The sequence below is a fragment of the Urocitellus parryii genome, chromosome 11 (assembly GCF_045843805.1).
Source record: "Urocitellus parryii isolate mUroPar1 chromosome 11, mUroPar1.hap1, whole genome shotgun sequence".
Classification (NCBI taxonomy): domain Eukaryota; kingdom Metazoa; phylum Chordata; class Mammalia; order Rodentia; family Sciuridae; genus Urocitellus; species Urocitellus parryii.
The window spans coordinates 10,005,922-10,031,367 of NC_135541.1; the positions used below are offsets into that span (position 1 = coordinate 10,005,922).

Here is a 25,446-nt window from a genome sequence, read left to right on the forward strand (position 1 = left end):
GTAATATTTTATCCAAGACCTAAAATAGTGAAGGGAGAGAGGAACAAGTGGAACAGCCCTAAGGGACAGTAGACCCTGTTGAGGAATAGCAGTCTCTGCATGAGGTAAGGGCAGACTGCCCAAGGCCTGCTAGGGGACAGACAGGAAGGCCTTCAGATTTCCTCTTAGGTGGGATGAGAACCATCAGAGGGTTTGCATGGGAAGGGTGGTCCTTTGCTTGGCACCATGTTACTTTCCAGTGCTTTATGCTGCTCAATCTTTTCTTGTTATAGATCGTCTATGCTGAAAGGCCTCTCACAGACAACCACAGATCATTGGCGTCTTACGGCTTGAAAGATGGGGACGTTGTGATTTTACGACAGAAGGAGAATGCAGACCCTCGGCCTTCAGTGCAGTTCCCAAGTAAGATGGCGCCTCCTGTCTAGCATCCCCTCATGTGAGCAACAGTAGTTAGCAGAGTATAGTGGTTCTGAGTTTGGGGTTTATCATGGAGCCAGACTACTAGGGTACAGATCCTGACTCTGCTTCTTTATAACCTTGGACGTGGTTTGACTTCTAATTTGGCTTTCTCTTCTATAATAAAGGTGCCATAATTACTTAACTCTAGCTCTTAGAGCTGAAGTGAGAATAACACCTTTGGCACGTAGCAAGCCTTCAGTAAATGTTTGCTTCTATTGTTATCAGTGATGATGATAGTCTTTTTTTTTTTTTCTTTGATTGGATTTTTTAAACCATATGATTTATTTTTTTAGTCATATACATGACAGCAGAATGTATTTTGACATATAATACATACATGGAATGTACATACATCAATCATAATTTCTATTCTGCTGCCAATGATGATAGTCTTTATCCTGGGAGGAATTTGGGACTATGTACCTGTCATTCCAGTTCTCTTTTGCTGCTCTGTGTCTGGCCAACAGTGTTCTGCCTTTGTGAAGCTTCTTATAGCCAGGCAGGAATTGGCATCCATGCTTCATATGCACTCATAGAACTTGGTTGTGGTCTCTCTGTACAATTTTCATCAACAGAAGAAGCTTATATTTTACATAGCTAGTAAGCAGAAGACACAGGAATTAAAATGTGGTGCTTTTTCCATTATACCAGACTTGGTAAACTTTAAGCAGCTGAACCATCAAGTTCTGATTCTTTCATTTTTTTTTTTAATTTTTATTATATTGCATAAATGCTAGATGCAGACTTCTGATGTAATATTTTTTTAAAGAGAGAGGAGAGAGAGAGAGAGAATTTATTTTTTATTTTTATTTTTTTTTTTAAAGAGAGAGTGAGAGAGGAGAGAGAGAGAGAGAGAATTTTTAATATTTATTTTTTAGTTCTCGGCGGACACAACATCTTTTGTTGGTATGTGGTGCTGAGGATCGAACCCGGGCCGCACACATGCCAGGCGAGCGCGCTACCGCTTGAGCCACATCCCCAGCCCAAGTTCTGATTCTTTCATACCAGAACTGTATTAATCATTTGAGAAGAAATTGTTATGTGTCTTGGCTGTCTGCATTTAGATTTAGGAGATTTCTGTGTCCCTGAAATAACAGGCAGAATTGTGGGTGTCCACCTGAACATTTTTTCAGTGGTGAGAAGATCCATAGTTTCCTTAGATACTCATGATCCACAAAATGTTTATTAGATCCTTGTGTCTAACTGCTTGTTGGGAGGTACTGTTTTTTTCCACTCTCTGCCATATTCTGTCACCATTCTCTAAACAGTGTTAACCAGCAGGTCACTTGGTTTTAAAGTCTATGGTAACATATGATAGGAGTCTTGGGTGATGAGACTCAGCCTGGAACACAGTGCTTCCATTCAGCCTGAAACTGGAGCTGTGTAAGACAATTAAGCACTGACTTCTTCAGATCTGGATTGCATTAGTCCCTTGGGGCTACTGCTAAACTTTACAAAGAGTAGTGGTTCAAGTATGCTAATCAACAAAAACCAAATCTTTCTTTGGTTAATTTGTTGAGGTTGTTAGTACTGGAGAGTCACTGTTTTTTTTCTGTGTTGTTTCCTTGTGGACAAGATAGTCGATATGTTGTTAGTGGGAGGGATCTGGTTTACAAAGTAAACAAGTTTTTCAGAATAGTTTTGAAGTGAGTGGACTCTCAAGATAACGTGTAATGGGGGGTAGAGATAAAATTTCTTGACCTGCCAAGAAGGCCCCTCCATATGTTTTTCTAGTTGATGTAGATTAGTGACCTCACAGAGATTGTGCTGTTTGTTTTCAGTAGTTGTTGTGTCTGTCTCTCTCTCCAAAATATGCATCAGTTGAAGTCTATTTGAAGACAGTAGCTTGTTGAACTCATACTGCAAGGCCAAAATTTTAGGCCTGAGTTTAACCTGTCCTTTTTTGTATTTGAGGTCCTTTTGCGCCAGAATTTGGACAAGTTTGACCATTAAATATATTCTGGGAGGAGCTAGATGTGGTGGCAATTACCTGTAATCTCATCAACTTAGCAGGCTGAGGCAGGAAGATCGAAAGTTCCTGACCAGCCTTGGCAACTTAGTGAGACCCTGCCTCAAAATTAAAAAAAAAAAAAAAAAAAAAAAAAAATTGAAAAATGTATATTTACTCAAGCTTGTTGCCCATTCTAGCTCTGCTTATTTATTTTTCCTTTTTCTTCTTTTTTTATAACAGCTTTATAATTCATATACCATATTATCCACCCATTAAAGGATACAATTCAGTGGTTTTTAGTATATTCACAGTTGTGCAACTATCACTACAAGTAATTTTAGTTCATTTTTATCACCTGTACTTACTAGCAGTCTTTCATATTTTCCGGATGCTCCACAAGTCTGCTTTCTGTCTCTTTGTACTTACTCTTTCTGAACATTTTGTGCAATGTGTAGGTCTTTTGTGTAAGGAATAGGACTTCTGCACTTTTTTTTTTTTTTTACATAATTTTTAGTTGTTGATGGACCTTTATTTTTATTTTATTCATTTATTTGTTTGGAGTGCTGAGAATTGAACTCAGTGCCTCACACATGTGAGGTAAGAGCTCTACCACTGAGTCCTAGCCCCAGCCCTGCTCTTTCTTTTTAATAAGATCAGCTCAGCCTAGAGTACAGCACCTGGGAATTGTAGTCTTTAAACCTGTGACAGCTTTTGGTGGACCCATCAACAAGAGCCTGTGCAGTTCCTTTTCTTCAGTTTTTCTCTCCTATAAAGTGATTGTACCCACTAGCTCCAAGATAATGAGAAGAGTAAATGGTGATGTACAGATGAGTGTATAAATTCAAAGAACTACTAAGAGCTCTTCCATTGGGCATAGTGGCTCAGGTCTCTAATGCCAGTGACTCTAGAGGCTAAAGACAGGAGTATTGCAAGTTTGAGACCAGCCTTGAAACCTAGGGAAGACTCAGTCTCAAAAAAAAAGAAAGAAAAGAAAAATAGAACCGGGCATATAGCACAATGGTAGAGTGCTGCTGGGTTCAATTCCTAGGGTAGGTTGGAGGGACTTCCCCAAATCAATGTATTTAACACAGACTTGCAGAGTTTAGCATCCAGTGTTTATGCGGTTCGTTTGGTATGTATAGTGTTCTACCTCAAGTGGCAGAAATCTTTGAAGCATGTTAAAGCAGACTAGGATTTTTCTCAAGACCCACATCCAGAGTTATGTAATTATATTGTTGGTTGACTCTTAGTGAGATTCCAAGTGAGAAAGAACAATGGGGAAATCCATTCCTGTCTGCCATTACCATTGGCCACTGCATACCACATTTGAGCAAGTATTGACTGTTTCCTTTAAGTACTTGTTTTTTGGAGTCATTTGGATAAAGGTGATTGGTTTTTTGATTTTCTTCCTGCAGCAGACCTACCCCGGATAGACTTCAGTAGTATAGCTGTGCCTGGCACATCGAGCCCCCGGCAGCGCCTGCCCCAAGGAGCACAGCAGCCCCACTCATCTCCTGGAGAAACGACATCCTCTCCTCAGGGCTTGGACAACCCTGCCCTGCTACGAGACATGCTGCTGGCCAACCCACACGAGTTGTCCTTGCTGAAGGAGCGCAACCCGCCCCTGGCGGAGGCGCTGCTCAGTGGAGATCTTGGTAAGCTTCTACGTGTGGAGGGTTGCAGGTGAGGTGATTAGTTGGCCATATTGGTGGTCTTGTGTGAGGTGTGAATCAGTGCTAGTGTTCGAGGTTGGGTGAAGGGCAGTAGTAGGCTCTAGAACTGAGACCCTCTGAACTGGTCTCTACTTTGTTTCTCATTGTTTTAGCAGCAGCTGAGCCAGGTTCTGATATTTTGACCTACTCAGTTAGATCTTCAAGTTCAAGATCTCCAGGAAGTGAGCTTATCCCAGCCGAAGAGCTTTTAGTTTAGGACACCAAAATAACTCCTTCCTCAATTGATTATTTTTCAGTTGAGGTGGCGTTTACTTACAGAGAAGTACACAGATTTGAAGTTTTTAATTCATTGTGTTTTGACAAGCTATGTAACCCCAATAAGATACGGAACTTGTCGTTCACTCTAGAAAGCTCCATTATGTTCCCTTCTAGACATTTTCCTCCCCCGGAGGCTGCAATGGATACTCAGTATAGATTGGTTTTGTATATTTTTGAACTTGCTATATATGTAATCATAGCGTGTATGGTCCTTTGTGTTAGTTTTTTTTTTTTTTTTTTTTAAGAGGAGAGGGAGAGAGAGAGAGAATTTTTTTTTTTTAAATATTTTTTTAGTTTTAGTTTTTCGGCAGATACAACATCTTTGTTTGTATGTGGTGCTGAGGATCAAACCCGGGCCGCATGCATGCCAGGCGAGCGTGATACCGCTTGAGCCACATCCCCAGACCCCTTTGTGTTAGTTAGCTTTTTACTTCACTGAATTCTTGGATTTGGCCGCATTGTGTGTGCTAATAGTTCAAATGACCATGACCTTGGTTTCTTTGGTTATCATACCTAATTGCCAGAGACCAGAGACGATGGTGATAGCACATTTAAGTTTATACATTTCATGCACCACCATTTAAAAAATGGCAAAATACTTACATCTTGTTGTAGCAAGCAGTAGTTTTTTTGTTTTGTTTTCCATTTGCTAATTTTCCTACTTTTTCCCCATCAGTACACACAAAATACTGGTAGACTAACATTGGTTTGCACTCAATTTATCTGGCCTAAGGCACAGTGTTACAAAGGAAATGAAGATAGAAAAGGAGAAAGGGGATTATAGAGTGCTCTGTTTTTTTCTTAGGTAACAGGATAATGAGGACAGTGGGCAGGGAGGCTTGGAGACACTTATGTGCCATTCAGATAGTCATTCCTTACTGGCTAAATTTAAAAGTTATCTGAGTAGAAACAGTACACAATGGGCAACTTGTTATAAAAATGAAAGGTTTTTGATAATACTGTTTTTTCCCTTTTTCTTTTTTTTAACAGTACTGGAGATTGAACCCTAGGTACTCTATTACTGAGCCAGTTTTTTTTTTTTTTTTAACTTATATTTTGAGGCAGGACCTCACTAAGTTGCTGAGGCTGAACTTGAACTTGAGATTCTTCTGTTTTAGCCTCCTAAGTCACTGGATTGCAGGTGTGCACTATCACACTCATCTGAAAATACTGTTTCTTTGTACTGAATTTAAATGAAGAAAACAGTGATGCCTCAGAAATTAGAAAGAAAATGCTCATTTAAAATTTTTTTTTTTAAAGAGAGAGAGAGAGAGAATGAATTTTAATATTTATTTTTTAGTTATCGGTGGTCACAACATCTTTGTTTGTATGTGGTGCTGAGGATCGAACCTGGGCCGCACGCATGCCAGGCGAGCGTGCTACCGCTTGAGCCACATCCCCAGCCCTCAGAAAATTTTTACGAATCCTGTCCATGTCTTTTGTGTGTGTTTGTGTGTGTGTGTGTGTGTGTGTGGTCCTGGGGATTGAACCCAGGGGATGCAAGGCAAGCACTTTACCAACTGAGCTATATCCCCAGCCCCTCTGTTCACATCTTTTACAGTTGAATTTTGAGAAATTGTTTAGTGTGGGCTAGATATGGTGGCCGCACACCTGTAATTTCAGCTGCGTAGGAGGCTGCGGCAGGAGGATCACAAGTTTAAGACTGGCCTGGGCAAGTTAGCAAGACCACTATCTTAAAATGGATGAGGATATAGCTATGTGGTACAGCAACCCTGGGTTTACTTCCCAGTACCACTCAAATAAAAAATTGGTGTGGGAAATTACTGGTAAATAATGCAAATAGAGTGCAGCTTAAGATTTTTTCTCCCTTATTTTTGAAGACAAATTTTCCAGGGTTCTAGTAGAGCAGCAGCAAGACCGAGCCCGGAGAGAACAAGAAAGAATTCGTCTCTTTTCTGCTGACCCCTTTGATCTTGAAGCTCAGGCAAAGATAGAAGAAGATATAAGGTAATGATCTGTTCACCTTAAGAGCAAGCCTCAGAGCATCCAGGTTTCCCACACTGCAGGACATCTGGCATTGGCTGGACATCTGCTTGGAGGTAGCTTCCCTGTTTCAAAGTTGAGATAATAACCTGTCTTTTAGGTAATTCTATTTTCCTCACATTTTGATCCAACATTACAAAGGTCCAGGTGTCTAACTTAATGACTTTCATTTTTTCCAAGAAGTGTTACAAAGATAGCGGACTAGCACATAAGATAGATTCAGCTCCAGGTTGGTGACCCCAGGACTAAGTAGAAACCCCATCTGGTGAGACAGCTAGGCTGATTTGATTTTTTTCCTTAGACATGTTGTGTGTGTCCTGATTAAATTCAGGGCTTGAAGATGATTGGATTAACAAGATAGCTCTGCTCGGTGGGGCCCTGTTGTTCGTCCGTCTTCCTTTGCTGTTCTTGTGCTGGCCAATTAGCTGACAGCAGGACTCACTTCTAGCTCCAGTTCTATGGTGCAGTGGTCCTCACCTTGGACTGCATCGAAGCACACAAGCCGCTTTTAAAAATGCAGATGCATGGGCCCTTCTAATGGATCAGAATTCCTCAGGAGTGGAGCCTAAGCAAGTGCAGTCTGCTAGTGCCAGCCATGGCACATCACTAGTCACAAGTAAGGTGCTATTTGAATAGAAGAACAGCTGAGCCTCCCCACCAATTTAGTTTATGTTACTAATTATAAAGGTCTTAGTTTAAGTATGAAGAACATAACTGAACCAGTATGCCAGTTAGACTGTGTAGGATAGCGGCTTTTATGGGGCTATTTTCTTATCTTTGATCACTTAAATGAGGCCTAACTTGGTTTTTGTATTTCTGTTGCTTGGAAGTCAAATAATGCTTTTTTATTTCTTATTTCTTTGACTACACTTGAAATCAAAGAAATGTGAATTGTGTGCCAAAATCAGTTGATAGTTCTGAGCTATTCATTCATGTTCTTGTTGATTTCTGTTAATTGTCTGAGAGAGTGATAGTAAGCATCTTTGAGAAATATCTCACTAGTAAAGCTACCCAGGGAGAGCACAATATAGAAGATACTGCACTGAAGCTATAAGGGAGACCTGGCGGGTCAAGACTAGTTGCGCATAGCCCAGGAAGCAGAAGGGGTGGGAAGGCGTCATAGGCAAACTACAATACTGAGCTGTTGAAGAACAGAAGTGAAATGGAGCATGTCCATATGGCTCATGTTTCCTTCCATGGGTGGGGTAAAGGAAACTGAGTAATGCATCCATTCTTGAAAGGAGAAAACCTTGTTCCTCTGAAGAAGCTCTTCATATACAGAACCCAGAATAGCCAAAGTAACTGGTATTATCTTAGAGGATTTTTTGCTGAAACTTAAATTGGAATTGGAGTCAATTCAGGATCAGGGTACACAATTAATTTTAAGTTATTTCTAAAATTAATAATGAGCAGCAGGATAAAATCTATGTAATTATATCAAATGCCTATTAAAGTTTTATCTGGCATGTCACATAGGGTATGTGTACGCTGAGCTGTAATAGCCTTCTTATTTGCCTAACTAAATTAAACAAGGGTGCCTTTGACTTTCTGGGAAGTTTAATATTTTATTATAGGACAGCTGATTAAGCAGTCAGCTCAGTTGAGCTGGAGTGTCATCACAGAAAGGACAAGTATTGTAGGTTGGAGCAAGGGTCAGCAGACTTTTCCATAAAGGACTAGTTGTAAATATTTTAGGTTTCGTCGGCCATACGATCTCTGAGCCTAGACTCAGCTCTGCCCCTGCCGTTTAAGAGCAGCCATAGACAGTGGGTCAGCATGTAAAATGCATGGTGTTGCTGTGTTCACATAAAAATGTGTTAACTCAAACTGATACTGGGCTGCAGTTTGGCAGCCCATGGTTGACAGTGTAGTTTATCACCAATCTTAGACCCTGTTGTTTCTTCAGGTAAGTTGTGCAACTGCTGACCTGGTGGCATTTGGTAGTACTTGTAGGAAGAAGTTGGGAGTTGCTGGAGTGAGCCGTGACTCCCTTTTACATGCTTCTCTTGTATAAGAATTAGTTACGCTGAATTTTTAAAGAAATGATTTGATGAGCCTGGTGAACCCGTAGTAAGTATATGCAGTTTTCAGCAATAGATAGAGGCATGTTTTGAACATCTGCTCTTCCACCACTAGTTGCTTTACCCGTCTCAGCCCCTGTGATGGGAGGAAATTATCGTTATTCTCATTTTATAGATAGAGTTGGGTGTACACAGCCAGTACAGTTCAGACAGTCGAAGTACCTGTGTGTTGGGTGTAGTGTGTTAAATGGGCTGGGTACGGGGAGTGTATTTACTGCCCAGTAAGTCCTCCGTGAAAATTGGAGCTTTTATGAAATTCTAACATTGTACAGTACAAAGATGGTCATGACCCTGCCCTCCAGAAGTTTATTTTCCTACTTTTGAGCATATTTGTTTTACGTGAGGGTAATTTTGGTGCCTTTAGATTTTCTGCCCGCTGCAGATCTCATCACCTCCTACTAAACCCTTCTGTAGGATAGAACACCAGTTTCTATCCCATGACTCAGCTGCTCTAGTTAGCGCAGAAGACATGTACAAACCTGTTGTTAACATCGTGACTTTGAAACAGATCTCTCTTCTTGGAAACGGTGCTTCAGTTTGCCTGGTTTTGGTTTGTTACAGGCAACAGAACATTGAGGAGAACATGACCATAGCCATGGAAGAGGCTCCGGAGAGCTTTGGCCAAGTAGTGATGCTCTATATCAACTGCAAGGTGAACGGACACCCTGTGAAAGCCTTTGTTGACTCAGGTGACAGCTCCATCTTTTGTATCTCAGTGCCCCCACATCCTGATCTGACCTGGAGTGTTTGCTTACACAGATCATTTATTAAATTGCTTCTTAACCAGTTTTCTATTTTGCAGTGTCTCCTTTATCTTCCTGCCTCCCCTTATTTAGCACCCCTAATTTTCTCAGGTAATTCTATAAGAAATTGGGAGTAATAGATTTAGAATAAGGAGCTGCAGGGAGGAGCTGTGTAAGGTATAGGTCAAAAATATTTCAACCTGGTCTGTGTGCCAGCACCTGGGGAGGAGCTGTGAGGAGTATCAGGCCAAACAGGGTACAGAACTTAGCGGCCAGGCAGGAAAGGGAGCTTGCCTCTCAAGGCTGAAGGTAGTTTATGTATTAATTGGCACCTCTTCTCCCAATAGTAACTCTTTGCTTTTTAGCATGAGCACACTGTGACTGCCCCCTGGGGTGTGACCAAGTGTCTTGGGCATCCAGGTTCCTGTGTTTCACTTCAGGCTGTAGAGTAGGGCAAGTCCTGGAACAGAGAAGTCCCTGCTCAGATGAGTGGCCTCCCTTTGTTCACCAGAGACCCTGAGCATATACTTTGCTTTAGCTGTGGTCATGAGTTTGTGTCTTGAGATGCAAACATTCTTGGGAGTTTTTGTTTTTCGCGGGGGGGGGGGTGTTACTAGGAATTGACAGCTGAGCCACATCCCTGTCCCATTTTTATATTTAGAGACAGGGTCTCGATGAAGACAGGTTCATGCTTAGGGCTTTGCAAAGCTGCTGAGACTAGGGTGAACTTGTGATCTTCCTCCCTCTGTTTCCCAAGAGAGTACAGGCATGAGCCACTGCGCCCTTTGAGAAGTAAATCTAATGATTGGGCTTTAGAGATAAAGTGCCTGTGCTGAGTGCTCGGTGGGAAGACTTACTCACTAGGGTTCAGAGGGCTCCGGTGTGAGTGCAAGAGAGAAACCCACGTGGGATCCTGCTTTACCACCCATCTGTACTGTGCCAAGCGCCAAGCCAGCTATTCATGAGTACCATCAGGCCATTGTCTTTCATCTTCAGACCATACCAAGAGTTGTGTTCCTGTTTTTCAGAAAGGAAATGGCTGGGAGAGGTAAAGTCCTCTTCCAGGCATGCAGAGTTGATGTGTGGTGGAGTGTGATTCATGCCTAGGTCTGCTTATTGCGAGAACTCTTCACCATTGCGCCAAGCCAGCTGAGTGTTGGGTGGGCATAAAGATCACATTCTCCTTCTGACTGGAGCGTGCAGAGCATATTCCCAAAGAGAGGATGTTTAAGCTGAAGCGTGGGAAGAGGCAGGAGAGCAAGGAAAGGGTCATTCACCCTGGAGTGCTTACTTTAATTATTGTAACTATTTAATTAATTAATAATTAACTATTTTGAAGTAAGGTGAGGAAGGAGGAAATAAAAAGGATTGCCCTCTTAAAATTTCTCTTTCTTGACTATTTCTAGGCCTTGTTGAGTCTTGTCTTTCTCAAATGCCAGGAGCTTTCCGTGCTAGTCAGGGGTAGGGTTCTAATGGGTGAACTGAACAGATGTGCTCGATTGAATGAGACGTGGAGTTGCTTAGGGGAAAGTAGGTCTTGAATTGGGCCTTGGAGGTAGCAGGGTAGGGACCCAAGGGAGCTAGAGGCAAAGGGATCACGGTCCTGCTCCTGACAACCTGGGGAGGGGCAGTGCAAGACTTGGATAGAAACACTGGGGTGTGGTTTGACAGTCTAATGCAGAGCAGAAACCATTGAGGACTACTAAAAAGGGAGAGAAAAAGTGATTTGAAGGTGATAGTTTAGTAAAATAGAAGGCGGAGACAGATCTGGAGAATCTGTACCCCCTAAGGGTCATTTCCGTGCTTTAAACTACACATCCACAGAGTGGTTTGGAAGCCAGAGAGGCAGTCCACTTTCAAGAGGAGAGGGTGTGAGCTAGGTCAATAGCTATGGTTAGAAAGGGAAAGGTTGGGGCTAGGGCTGTAGCTCAACAGCAGAGTGCTTGCCTAGCATTTGTGAGGCACTGTGTTCAATCCTTAACACCGTATAAAAATAAAGTAAAGCATGCTGTCCATACACAACTACAAAAAAAATGATAATAAAATAAAGGGAAAGGTCAGAAATAGAATTTATTTGTTTATATGTTTAGGACAGAGTGTGAGAGCAGAGGGAACATGGGAGAAATCAACAGTGAGTTCTGTCCAGGTTTTAGGACTACAAGGAAATGATTTCATTGCAAAGAAAAAGAAATCCAAAGTGAGAATTATTTGCAGGGAGAAAAATTTTATACCTTTTGGCTCTGAGATAGACATGTCCAACACATAAGAATATGGAACTATATAGTTCAAGGGAGATTTTAGGATTATAGGTGAAAATTGGGGAAGTTGTCTTTAATACCTTTATTTAATTTATTTATTTATATGTGGTGCTGAGGATCTAACCCAGTAACCCAGTGCCTCACATGTGCTAGGTGAGCGTTCTACACTGAACCACAACCTCAGCCCTGGGAAGTTGTCTTTTATATGGGCCAACTTCAGCTAAATACCTATACATACAGGAGAAGATACCCTAAATGGCCTCAACTTTAACAGGAAGAAGGCCTGATTTGTGCCCACAGAATGAGGACTTCACTTCTGTTTCTTGGAATAATATAGTTTTTCGGGTTAGTGTGTTTTGGGGTTTTTTTTGTTTGGTTGGTTTTGTGTGTGCGTGCGTGTGTGTTAGTGGAGATCAAACCTAGGGTCTTCAGCATGCTAGGCAAGTACTATTACCACTAAACTATATCCCTAGCCTTAGGATATATATATATATATATATATATATATATTTTTTTTTTAAGTTGTTGATAGACTTATTTATTTGTATGTGGTGCTGAGAATTGAACCCAGTGCTTCACACATGCCAGGCAAGTGTGCTACCACTGAACCCCAGCCGAGGATGTATTTTTTGTTGATGAGCTTTAGTGTCCCAACATTTGAAATAAAAATAAAGTGATAAAATGCTTAGAAATACTCTGTGAAGCTAGGCACAGTGGTGCACACTTGTAATCCCAGCAACTTGCAAGGCTGAGGCTAGAGGATAGCAAGACCCTATCTCAAAATAAAAAATTAAAAGGGATAGAGGGGTAGCTCAGTGTTTGAGCTCCCCTGGGTTCAATCCCCAGTGCCTCCAAAATAAAAGGAGGGAGGCTTCATGAAAATTGTTAGTGGTATTTTATCATTTAGGTTTATAGAAATAGTAGTCATGGTTTGAGCTTTTAGGAGGCCCTTTCTAGGTAGTTTTTTTTTTTTTTTTTTTTTTTTTAGTTAGACACAATATACTTATTTTATTTATTTATTTGTATGTGGTGCTGAGGATTGAACCCAGGGCCTTACACATGCGAGGCGAGCGCTCTACCGCCGAGCCACAACCTTAGCCCCGGTAGTTTTTGCTTTTTATTGATAAAGTTTTGTTAGTTTGTTTTTGATGATGGACCTTTATTTATTTATTTACCTGTGGTGTTGAGAATCGAACCCAGGGCCTCACATATGCTAGGCAAGTGCTCTACCACTAGGCCATAACCCCAGCTCTCTATTGATTAAAAACAGTGGGATTCGTTGTTACCAATACACATGACAGGACGATATAATTTGATCAGTTTCATTCCCAAGTATTTCCCCTGGTCCTCCTCCCTCCTTCCCTCCCTCTGGATCCTTTCCTCCACTGGTCTAGCTTTGATTTTCATGAGATCCTTTCTTTTCTTTTTTCCTTTCTAGCGTCTGCATATGAGAGAAACATGACCCTGGACTTTCTGACTTGGGCTTATTTTGCTTAAATACATATTCTCAAATTTTATTCATTTTTCTTGCAAATGACAATTTCTTCTTCTGCCTTGTTCATAGTGCTGTATTGTGAATCTTACCACAAATATGGATTTTTTTTTTTTTTTTTTTTTTTAATCATTTGATGTTTTTCTCTCCCCCTTCAGGTGCCCAGATGACCATAATGAGCCAGGCTTGTGCGGAGAGGTGTAATATAATGAGGCTGGTGGACCGTCGGTGGGCAGGGATTGCCAAAGGAGTGGGCACCCAGAAAATTATTGGAAGGGTACATCTAGGTGAGTGAAAGCTGCTTGGGTGTTGCTGTATTTTTGTAGGGTATGTATAGAACGATTTTAAGATTTTGGACAAACTATCTTTCTTGGGTACATTGGATTCAGCAAGCTTTAATTCCCCTGAATCCTGTGTTTACCGAGATTATATGTACATGTTTTCATCGGTTACCAAAAAACTAGACTACACACTTGTATTTCCTGCTTTCCTGCTCCCCAGAGGTATTCACCCCTATTGTTTTGGCTATTTCTCCCCTCACCCCCACCCCTCCCTCTCCCCCTCCCCCTCCCTCTCCCATCTTTCTTTTCTTTTTTGTACTGGGGATTGAGTTCAGAGTTGCTTTACCACTGAGCCACATCCCCTGCGGGTTTTATTTTTTATTTTGAGACAGGGTCTCACTAAATTGCTTAGAGCCTCCGTAAATTCCTGAGGTTTATCTCAAACTTGAGATCCTCCTGCCTCAGCTTCAGCATCCTGAGTTTACCTCCGTATTTCTACATAGTGGGTTTATACTGCTGTTTACTGATATGACTATGCAAACGCTTTTGAGAGGTAGACTGACTAAATATAATTGCTTTTCTTTTTTATGTGTAGTATTTTTTTTTCTTGGAATTACTAATTGTCCTTTTGGGAAGTGTCATTTTATTTGTTATGTACCACTCATCTCCAGACACTTCCTCATTATGCAAGTGTTCTGTACACTTCTTTCAAAGCCTGGATAATGGTTCTAGACCTGCTCCATGGCTGTTGCTTGGGAATTTCTCTTGATCGTGTCCTGAGAATCCTTTTTCCTCTGCTGTGTTGTATTAACATGAATCCCATGTCTTTCCCTTTTTTAAATTTGTTCTTGCTGTACTAGGGATTGCACCTTGTGTATGCCAGGCAAGCAATGTCAATTGAGACAGTCCTTCCGTCCATAGTTTTGAGACATTGTGCCTTACCCTTAGCATTTTCGGTGTTGCTGAAGAGCAGCTGTATGGTCTTGGTCCTTTTTTTTTTTTTTTTCTGTAGCTTGTAGACCTTCTCTTTGACTTGAGTCTTTTGATGTACTTGGTACGGCTGTCCATCTCTTGCACTGGCTACTTGATGAACTTTTTAATCTGGAAACTCACTTCCTTCAGTTCTAGGGACATTCCAGTCTATGTGAATGGTTATTTGGGTGGGCATCCATGGTGCTTGATATCTTAACTGAAGGATGGTCTGAAAGTGGATCAAAAAGTCAGTCTAGTATCTTTCCCTCATCCTCTTGGTTTCCAGTTAGTTGCTTGCTTTGTATTTGCTGTTCTCTGTACCCACCTCTGCTGAGAGAGCCCATTTCGCCTCTTTAGGAGATACACCCAAGTCTGCCAGTGGAGTGAAAGGTAACCAGCCTGGCAGAGTACAGGAGGCATCCCAAGAGTTGATTGGACCTGTTCATGCTTGGTCTGTCTTCTCCTTCTGCCACCTTCGCCTGTTTGCAGAGCTGCCTTTGACCTTATAGGGTCTGAGATATAAACTGGGCCACTTTCTTCACTGTCATCTGCTTTCCAGTTCCAAAGTTGTTTTGTGTTGTGGTTTGGTTTGAGGTGCTGGGGATTGAACTCAGGGGCCTTATACATGCTGGGCAAGTGCTCTACCTCTGAGGTACATCCCCAGCCCTGTGCCCTCCCACGCTTGTGAAAGGTGGTCATATAATGGATATAGTTTTATGCTTAGCTTTTATGGGGTGGGGGTGGGTACCAGGGATTGAACCCAGGGGAGCTTAACCATTAAGCCTTATCCTCAGCACTTTTTATTTTTTATTTTGAGACAGGATCTTGTTGAGTTGCTGAGGCTGGTTTTGAACTTGCCATGCTCCTGTCTCAGACTTCCAAATTGTTAAGAGCACAGGTGTACACCACTACATCCAGCTCTGCTCAGCTTTAAGAAAAAATAACATAACATTTTCCCAGTGTCACTCTTTAAGTTTCATAAGAATCAGTCAAATAAGTGCACAGCTTTCTGTTATGGGCTAAATGATCAGCTTTTGGGATATACCCCCCCACACACACACCAATATTTTGTTAAGTATAACATGACAGTAGATTTTTATGCACATTTTGAGTGTTTTTCCTAAGCCTAAATTCCTGTGAGATTACCAAGTGAACGTAATGAATGCAAAGTCAGGCATGGTAATGCATAACCTGTAGTCCCAATGGCTCAGGAGGCAAGAGGATCTCAAGTTCAAAGCCAGCCTTGGCAGTTTAATGAGGCCCTAAGCAACTTAGCAACTCTGTCACTAAAAAAAAACAAAAACAAAAAAGGCTGGGGATGTAGCTCATGGTTAAGCACCCCTGGGTTCAATTCCTGGTACCCACCTGCCCCCTAAAATATATATGTGTGTGTGTGTGTGTGTGTGTGTGTGTGTATGTATGCCTTAAGGCTTTTCATATATTGCTAACTTGTACCAGTTTAGTTTACCCACCACTTTATGAATATTCATCTTAATGTCTTATACCATTAAATGTTATTCATTTTCTGCCTTAAATTTATAAAATAAAAAAAGGTGGTTTCTTGGGGCTGGGGTTGTAGCTCAGTTGGCAGAGCATTTGCCTTGCATGTGTGAGGCACAGGATTTGATCCTCAGCACCACATAAAAACAAATAAAATAAAGGTATTGTGCCTGTCTACAATTAAAAAAAAAAAATTTGGAAAAAAAAATGTGGTTTCTTATTGTTACTTTTATTGCAAATGGTAGCTTTTCTTCCTGTTCATCTTTTCCTTTCATGCTCAATTGAACCTGTGTTTTGAACTATATGGGCTGTATATTAGGGTCTTTGTATTTCTTTAATTGATTTGTGTAGAATAGAGTTTAAATGCCTTGTTCTTACATGTCCTAAACATAGTAGGACTGAAGAATTGAGCAGAAATAGTACAGGTTGGTTGCTTTAGAGGCTGAATTCTCAGGTTTTTCATGGGTGTGAGAAGATAACAGGAGATACCAGGCCGGCTGTAATCCTAGGCACTCTGGAGGCTGAGACAAGAGAACCACAAGTTCAAGGCCAGCCTCAGCAACTTAGCGAGATCCTGTCTCCAATAAATAAATAAATAAATAAATTTTAAAAAGGTGGATGTGTGCCTCAGTGATAAGGCACTTCTAAGTTTAATCCCTAGCACCCAAATAAATAAATAAATGGATGAATAAGTAAACGTGGGTGTGTGCCTCAGTGATAAAGCACTTCTAAGTTTAATCTCTAGTACCCCAAGAGACAAAATAAATACCAGTCCCTTGTGTCCTTGTGAGTGGACTGTTTTGCAATTCTAGCATGACAAGATATAAAGAAAACCTGTATAACAATCTAAGTAAAAGCTTTCCCATGGATTAGGACACTCTGTTGGAGATCATAATTACCATATTTGTCTACAGAGTCACAATAACATCCAAATCCTGATTTTTTAAATAAGATTATGTATGCTAATTTTAAATTTTGTGTGGGCCTGTTACTTAGCAAGAAAGGCAAGATGCTCTAGAATAAGTCTTAGTCCTTTGACTTGATATCTAGAACAATCTAGAAAATACCAAAAGGGACATACTCATGCTTAATTGAACTTTGATGAATTAGAGATGATGTCCTTACAGAGCAGGGGTCATGTTTCAGAAAATGCTGTTGGGACATTTGGGCGTTCATGTGGAAAAATGAATTGATTAGAAATTGGACCCTGCTCCACTGCATAGACACAAGTCAGACCAGGTGGAGTAAAGATAGAGCTGGGAAGGCAAAGTCAGCGCTCTGGGAAGAGAATGTAGAAGGATATCTTGGTAGGAAAGGAGTTCTTTAAAAGATAGGAAGGAAATTATTTACTATGTTCCATTAGTCACATTAAGATTAAGAACTTGAGCTGGGCACAGTGGCACATGCATATAATTCCAACAACTCCAGACAGAGGCTGAGGCAGATGATTGCAAGTTTGATCTCAAATTAAAAAAATGAAAGTGCTGCTAGTGTGGCTCAGTGGTAGAGCACCCCTGGATTCAATCCCCAGTATGTGGGCAGGGGCAATACTGCAAATAACATGAACAACCTGAGAAAGAACTTCAGTAACATAACTAATGAAGGGTTTGTGTTTGTATCTGTGTTCTCCAGTTTGGTGGGAGAGAAAAGAGGAACATTTATGGCAGTAATTGAACAGGAAATTCAGCTATCTTTCCACAGGAAGAGGAAATGCAAATAGTTAATGATTATGTGAAAATTTGCTCAACCTCATTATTCATACAAGAAATACAAATTCACTTGCCAGGTTAGCAAAGATTTAAAATCTGTTATCAAATGTTGGTGAGAACATGGAGCAGCAGGAGCTCATTGTGCTGCAATCATTTTTGAGGATAATTCACTACCACCTAGTGAGGTTGACACAGCACCCCCAGAACCTGGGGATTTTACTTCGTAAAATTCATTTTAGAGAGGTTCAGGTAGACAAGGGGGCCACACACCATGTGACAGTCCCATTGCTCAGGTCAGCAGAGACCAGTAGCTGCCGAAGGAGCCCAGTCACTGCGAGTGAGGGCACCAGTGGGGGCTGTTGGCCTTTGCGGTGCTGGGGGGGGGCGGGGCTGAAAGTGAGAGTAGTGGAGGCATGCACATCTGCTGGGCTGTATCTCAATTTTTTTTTTTTTTTAAGAGAGAGAGAGAGAGAGAGAATTTTATTTTCAATATTTATTTTTTTTAGTTCTCGGTGGACACAACATCTTTGTTGGTATGTGGTGCTGAGGATCGAACCCGGGCTGCACGCATGCCAGGCGAGCGCGCTACCGCTTGAGCCACATCCCCAGCCCTGAAATTTTTTTAAATATATTTTTTTAGTAATCGGTGGAGCTTTAATTGTTTATTTATGTGGTGCTGAGAATCGAACCCAGTGCCTCACACATGCTACGCAAGTGCTCTACCACTGAGCCGTGACTCCAGCCGCCCCCGCCCCCCCAGCCTTTTTTAAATAAAAGAGGTAAATCTTAGTTCAAAACTGGGAAATAATATGCTGCTTAGAAATACGTACAAAACTGGCAAAAAACAAGGAGAAGCTGGGGATGATTGACACAAAGCCAGGATAGTGAGGAGGGTGAGTGGGTGTACATGAGGCTCTTAACTAGAGGAATAGACAGTGAGTCCCAACTTTGAGTTTTAAGTTTTTTGCAGTACTAGGGCTTGAGCCCAGGTACTGGTTGAACACTGTATCACTGAGCTATACTTCCAGCCTCTTTTTATTTTACTTGAGTCAAGGTCTCACTGAAGTACTGAGGCTGGCCTCAAACTTGACAATCCTCCTGCCTCAGCCTCCCAAGTTGTGCCCTGCACTTGATGTGGGTGTTTATTATACTTTCTACTATAATAAATTTTATATATTCTACAGCTTGCTATTTAATGGTAGCGCAAAATACTCTTTTTTTAAAATCTGAGAAATACCTTTTTTATTTTCTGTTTCTCTTGGTACTGGGAATTGAACCCAGAGATATTTGACCACAGACCCACATTTCCATATCTATCTATCTGTCTATCTATTTATTTGAGACTGAGTCTTGCTAAGTTGTTTAGGATCTCACTAAGTTGCTGATGCTGGCTTAGAATTCGCAATCCTCTTGCCTGGACGCTGAGTTGCTGGAATTACAGGTATGAACCGCCATGCCCAGCTACATTTTATTTTATTTTTGAGATAGTTCTGCTAAGTTGCCCAGTTGATTTTCAGGCTAACTCAACTGTTAACATGCTTTGCCTTGGCTTTGATTGATTGCAGGATGTGAAACACATAATGATCAGTTCATTTGCAGAGTTCACCTGGGTCTTTTGAAGCAAACATCAGTAACCTGTTCTCTTTGTGCTTTAGCTCAGGTTCAAATTGAAGGTGATTTCCTGGCATGTTCTTTCTCTATACTTGAGGAGCAGCCCATGGACATGCTTCTGGGACTAGACATGCTTAAACGGCATCAGGTAATGAAGAACTTGTTTGCACCTACTTCTTGTGTGTTCTATGGCCATTATCTCTATGGCAAAACCAAGAAGCGTGACTTTCATACCCACAAAGTCAATCCTTAGTTGATTGTTGTTCCAAGAAATAGCATGTCTTTGTGAAATCTCTCTGGGAATCTTGAGTTTTTTTTGTGTGTTCACATGTTAATGGGCAATTTGGTTTCCTAGTGTAGCTTCAAGATTCTGATTAGAACTCAATAAGTTTTACTGTGAGTGTTAAGTTCAGTAAATCTTTAGTAATTCTTAGATGCTGATCAAATAGTGCTTGGAAGAACTTCCAAATTAAGGGAAGTACAATAGATGATGTCAAGATTAAACTTCTTTTATTATAGAGACAATAATTTGAATATATATTAATTCATGGTCATATTTTTATTTCTAGCCTGAATAATAATTTCACCCTGATTAAAGAAATAGTGTTCACTAGGTAATAAAACTTTCATAGTGGGCTTTTATATGTAGTCAATATGTCTTTTTTTTTTTTTTTTTCAGTAATGGGGATTGAACCCAGGGGCATACTACCACTGAGTTATTATGCCCAGCATTTTTCTTTGACTTACTATTATTATTTTTTTTCAGACAGCCTAGACCTTGGATTTGTATTCCTCCTGCCTTACCTTCCCAAGTTGCTAGGATAATAGGCATGTACCTCATGTGTTATTTTTGAATATTTAAAAATTTAATTCCAGCTGGATGTGCAGTTAAGTGGCATAGCTTTCACCTAGTGTGTGTGATGCCCTGAGTCAGATTCCCAACACCACACACATACACCCCAAAATCCTAGAAAAGAATTTGCATCGTATTGACTTAACATTATGTATATATATATATACATAAATCCTAATTCATTAACTTTTACTATCTTTCTCTGTATGTTAGTCATAGCATAAACCAAAACTCTCCAATTTTATAAATATATGTGTGTGCAACTATCCTATGTTAAGTTGATACAACAACGACAGAAATGGCCAGGCACAGTGATGCATGCTTGTAATCTCTGACCCAGAAGGCTGAGGCAGGAGGATCACAAGTTGAGGTGAGCCTCAGCAACTGAGCAAGACCCTGTCTCAAAATTTTAAAAGGACTGGGAATGTGGCTCAGTGGCAAAGCACCCCTGGATCAATCTCCAGTATGGTAACTAAAACAAAGCAACAACACAGAAAAGGGTAGCATACATATAAAAAATATTTTCTAAAATTCGCCTTGTACATCTATCACTTTTGAGACCATTGGTGTAGAATTCAAGCTGTAATTTGTATAATAAGTGAAAGAAGCAATGTATAAAACTATGAATAGTGTGGTCTCAATTTATAATCAGAAGTGATCAAATATTTTTTTAAAGGCAAATAAATATAAAAGTGTATCCTGTAACAATTATACTGTTATAAACTTTGAGTATTAAAATGAATTCTAAATGGTGCATGGTGGCACACACCTATAGTCCCAGCTACTCAGAAGTCTAAGGGAGGAGGGTTCCATGAGCCTAGAAGTTCAGGGCAATATAGCAAGAGCCCATCTCAAAATAAACAAAAAGATCTAACTTAGCAGACAGTGTCACCAAGGTTAAAATTTAAATGGTTTCCAGATAAAAGTAGGGTGTTTTTTGCAGCCATCTCTCCCTGTCCTTGTTGCTTTTTGTGAATGGAGTTTTAAATTCGGGATCATACTTTTTCTGCTTGGTGTTTTATCTGCTCTGGTCATTTCATTTCTTCCTCCTAAGTGTTCCATTGACCTCAAGAAAAATGTACTGGTGATCGGCACCACAGGCTCACAGACCACCTTCCTTCCTGAGGGAGAGCTACCAGAGTGTGCCCGGTTGGCATATGGGGCTGGGCGAGAGGATGTGCGGCCAGAGGAGATTGCAGACCAGGAATTAGCAGAAGCCATTCAAAAATCAGCAGAGGATGCAGGTATTTGGATGGCCAAGCTCTTATTGCTTGTGGTATCAGTGGGGGTAAGGACCTTTTCCATTTGTAATGAGTCTCACCATCAGTTTTAGATGTGCTCATTGTCTGTCTTCTTACTGCCTCCTCCCATCTCTTTATCCAATAAAGAGAAACTCTATGTTAGCAGATCAAGAAACAGCAAGTTCACTTTTTGGTAGGCTTCTTAAGACATCTTTTTTTCCTAAAGGAAATTATAACAGTAAACAGACACTTTGAAGTTCAGCAGTATTTCCCTAAAACTTTCTTTCCTTAATCCATTTATTTTGGACAGTAGCATTGTCATTATGACTAAGCAGTCTTAAGTTTTAAAATTTACTGAAAATGCTACCACCAAAGAGAAAAAAAAAAACAGCAATGAGAATCACAGCTGAACAGTCATCAAAATGTAGCATTTTGTGCTCTGAGATCACAGTGGTGTTGTCAGGCCATAAAACGGTATATAAACTATTGTAGTCAAGTTACCCATGCTTTTTTCTCAGTGTCTATAGTGTTTTAGTCTGTTTAAACCTAAAGACAGAGCCAACACTGCTGGGTAAAATGGAACAATATGGTTTTGCTGAAATCCCCACCTGTAATGGAACAGTGTCTCTGGGATTCATTTTCTAGAAGCTGAAAAGAATTAACTTCCAAGTTTGGGTTATTTGAAAGTCTTGAGCCAGAATAATTTATAAGTATGACTAATCTCATTGCTTTTTCTAATAGAATAAAATGTACTTGAGTTATCAGTTCAGGGAATAGCTTTCTCCCGTGGATGAGATAACGAACTTTAAAATTTAAGCAGATTTTGCCACACTTTACTGGAAAGTAGTTGTAGTTGCAGTGTAAATATTTTGAAGGAAGGGGAGAATTTTGAACAACAAGCAGTCATTTTATTCTTAAACCCAGCACTGTAAGCTTAAGTGAGTTTGACATACATAATTATCCATTTGAGGGGGGGCGTAATTTGTCAGCTTAATGATAATACCATATTTAATGAGAGGATATATTACCATTTCTTCTCTCATAGTTATGATGCTAATATTGGAGAAATACTAGCTGATGATAACAGTGTTTTCTAACCTGCAAGTAATAATTACCCTCTCTGGTAATTTCCTTATTTTAATAAAAAGTTTAGGGGATTAAAATACATACCACAGATATTTTAAGCTCAGTGAAGGGTATGTATCAATTTTAAAGAATTAAAAGGAAATCACTTTTTATCCATGTCATTTTTTAAGTTTTTTTTTTTTTTTTTTTTAGTTGTAGACAGACACAATATATTTATTTTTTCTTAAGTTTAATTAGTGAAATAATTCTGTAATATCAGGTCCTATTTGTTTGGAAATATGATTTTCCAGTATCATCACAATCAAAATTATGGCTAGGTGTGGTGACACATGCCTGTAATCCCAGTGGCCCAGGAGGCTGAGATAGGAGGATTACAAGTTCAAAGTCAGCCTCAGTAATTTACCGACACCTTGTCTCTGAATAAAATATAAAAACGGGCTGGGGGTGTTTCTCAGTAGTTAAGCACTCCTAGTTTTAGCCTCTGTACCCCCACTCCCCCCAAAAACAATTTTTTTAGGGGGGTATTGGGGACTGAACCCAGAGCCTTGTACATGCAATTCAAGCCCTCTATCATCGGAGCTGTATCCCCGGCCCCTCAAAACTCTTGGTTTTTAGGTGAACATATTTTGGAAAAGCTGTTTCTTTGATACATGCTTTATATCAAAGTCTACTTATTTTTTTTCCAGGAATTGAAAACTAATTTAGAGTAGGATCTAAATGTTTTCTAATGGTGAAAATTAAAGAAGATAAGTCAGGATAGAAGTCAGGTTTGGTTTCTTCTAAAAATGAATCTCAACTAAGAAATGTGGAAAATGATTTTTACACATGTTCACTAACCTTTATTCCCGGAGACTATTTTCTTATCATCTAGTTCCATCTAATGGATTTCCTTTTTTTCTCTTTTCACACATTTGCTGAAGTTCTCTATGTGTAGATGTGTAAAATTGATTTCTTTACACATTCAATTAAAGTATCTTGAAGTTGACACATTGGCTTTACCTGTTGAGAATTGAAGCAGCCAGCAAATCTTTTGGATGCCCAAACCGTGGAAACATTCCCCAACTTTGTGCTCGTTCCTGGTCTCAAGATGGCCAAGGCGTGGAGACTGTAACCCTGCATGCTGTGTAGCTTGCAGTGCTAACCCAGGTTTGCTTGTCTGTTTCCTAATCCAAACAGAGCGTCAGAAGCCATGATGCATGTGGTGTGTGTGCTGCGGCTGGAGTGGGCCCAGACCAGGTATTTACAGACGCCGTGCTCAGCCTTCCATCCAGTTGATGTCTGTGGTCTCAAAGTCTCTTATCTGCAATTTTAGAAGTTAGCTTCTGCCATTCACCATTTCACCCTGTTATGTTTACAACTGGCCTGTATAGACATTTGTATGTATATTGTCCATTATCCCTACCACCAGGTGTTGGTTGGCGCACATCTGTGATCCTATCTACTCAGGAGGCTGATGCGGGAAGATCGCAGGTTTGAGACTAGCCTCGGCAACCTAGCCAAAACCCTGTCTCAAAAAAAGGGCTCGGAATGTGGCTCAGTGGTAGAGTGCCCCTGGGTTCAATCCCCAGTGCCACCAAAAAATATATATATGTATATATATTCGTCTTTGGAGATGTCTGTTTTTATGGAGCTCATGAGTCTCTTTCCTGAGAATAATACTGCACATAATTACCTGGAGTTATAGCATGCAGATATTTTCATTCTCTTTGAAAAAGAAATGGACACTTAAGCCAAGTGACTTGTCCAGGGTCATGGATTAATAACAAGCCACTTCCATTTCTTGTGATATAATAGGACTTTCTTTTCTAAGGTTTACAGGCTGGTTGTAATTGACTCATAGCATTTACTTTCCGTCTCCCAACCCTTGCCTTGTAAGAACAGGATAAAATTCCTCATAATTTCATTATTCTTAATATCCATTTTCTTTGTCCTCTTCTCCTAATCATCCTGTAGTCCTGGCCCATCCCTCCCTACTTAGGCTGGTGAAATTGAAATTTCAGCTTCAGGAGGGATTGTGGGCCATTCTCGTGGTCAGTATGAAACCCAGTGAGGCTGCTTTCCCCTTCACCTCACATGGTTATAAAATTGGCATGCTGGGCACAGTGGTGCATGCCTGTAATCCCAGCGGCTTGGGAGGCTAAGGCAGGAGGATCGCGAGAAATAAAAGTGCATACCAGGCCTGTGTAATACCGCTGCATATTGCTGATATGGCTATTTCATTGCAATGCATTTGTGTGTATGTGTGGTTCTGGGAATCAAACCCAGGGACTCATTCTTGCTAGGCAGATATTCTGTCACTGAGCCATATTCCTTGTCCCCATACAGTGTACTTTTTTATGTGAGCATTAGTACAAAATTGGACTTCTTCTAGAGGCAGCCTTATTGCTTAGATTCATAAAAATAATAACTTCCTAGATTGTAATGTTTTCCTGCTTACTACTAAACTATAAATAAGGTAAGATTGTTTTATAAGAAGTTAGTAACTTCCTGACATAGTGCTTTATGTTTCCTGTTAACCAGTATTTGGAATGACATAAAGCTGTTTGAATCATGACTGCCTTCTTAAGCTCCCATATTAGAAGCTAACATTCAGCCCAAATCATTTGAATTGCATCTAACCAGATATAACATATAGTGGCCAGCCTTCTTAGCAGCCCTTGGACTTTTAACTACATGTACTAGAATCTGCATAGAGGTGAACTTTTAACTGGATCCACATCAGGAGGGTTGAAACTGATGCTTTATGGTGGTGTTATGATATCTGACTTGAGCTAGTGTTTAAGCCTGTGTCTTACTTGAGTAAATTTCAGCGAACCTAGATTGCCTATTGACACACTGCGATGATCTCCCTATGCTGCTGTCCCTGGGGAATCCCCTGTCCTTAATGTACTTCAGTGGTCTTAATTTAGTTGTGCTCTATTAATGTGATAACTGATGATCCTTTTAAAGTTGCAGTATTTCTTAGGATAATGATTGGGATTTAATGTCTGTTCTTTACTTTTGTTTTCTGAGTCAGATGCTCACACAGTTTTACCATGATTGGGAGAGTCTGGCTAGAAATAAAACAGAACATTTGCTTCTTTGTATTCTGGAGGCCTGCAAGCATTATGTAAATTCTGCTTTCTCTTTATAATTCCTGCTCCATCTCAAGTATACCTGGTTTTGGACTCTGTTTTGTAATTTCAGTGTTCACATTTGAAACACAAAAAAGTGT

The 25,446-nt window shown here is 40.4% G+C and overlaps 1 protein-coding gene across 3 annotated transcripts in view; it reads left to right on the plus strand.

Moving 5' to 3' along the window:
* LOC113191134 (protein DDI1 homolog 2) overlaps positions 1-25,446 on the plus strand; it is a 46,414-nt gene that overhangs the window by 11,786 nt on the left and 9,182 nt on the right. The window contains exons 2-8 of one of the 3 annotated variants that reach the window (XM_077791443.1): positions 273-402; positions 3,826-4,065; positions 6,243-6,369; positions 9,048-9,175; positions 13,138-13,266; positions 19,097-19,200; positions 20,960-21,193. In XM_077791443.1, coding sequence (XP_077647569.1) covers positions 273-402; positions 3,826-4,065; positions 6,243-6,369; positions 9,048-9,175; positions 13,138-13,266; positions 19,097-19,200; positions 20,960-21,193 — 1,092 coding nt within the window. Of the gene's footprint in view, positions 1-272; positions 403-3,825; positions 4,066-6,242; positions 6,370-9,047; positions 9,176-13,137; positions 13,267-19,096; positions 19,201-20,959; positions 21,194-25,446 lie in introns of those variants that run through there. The other 2 variants (XM_026400768.2, XM_077791442.1) reach the window with 2 other exon arrangements.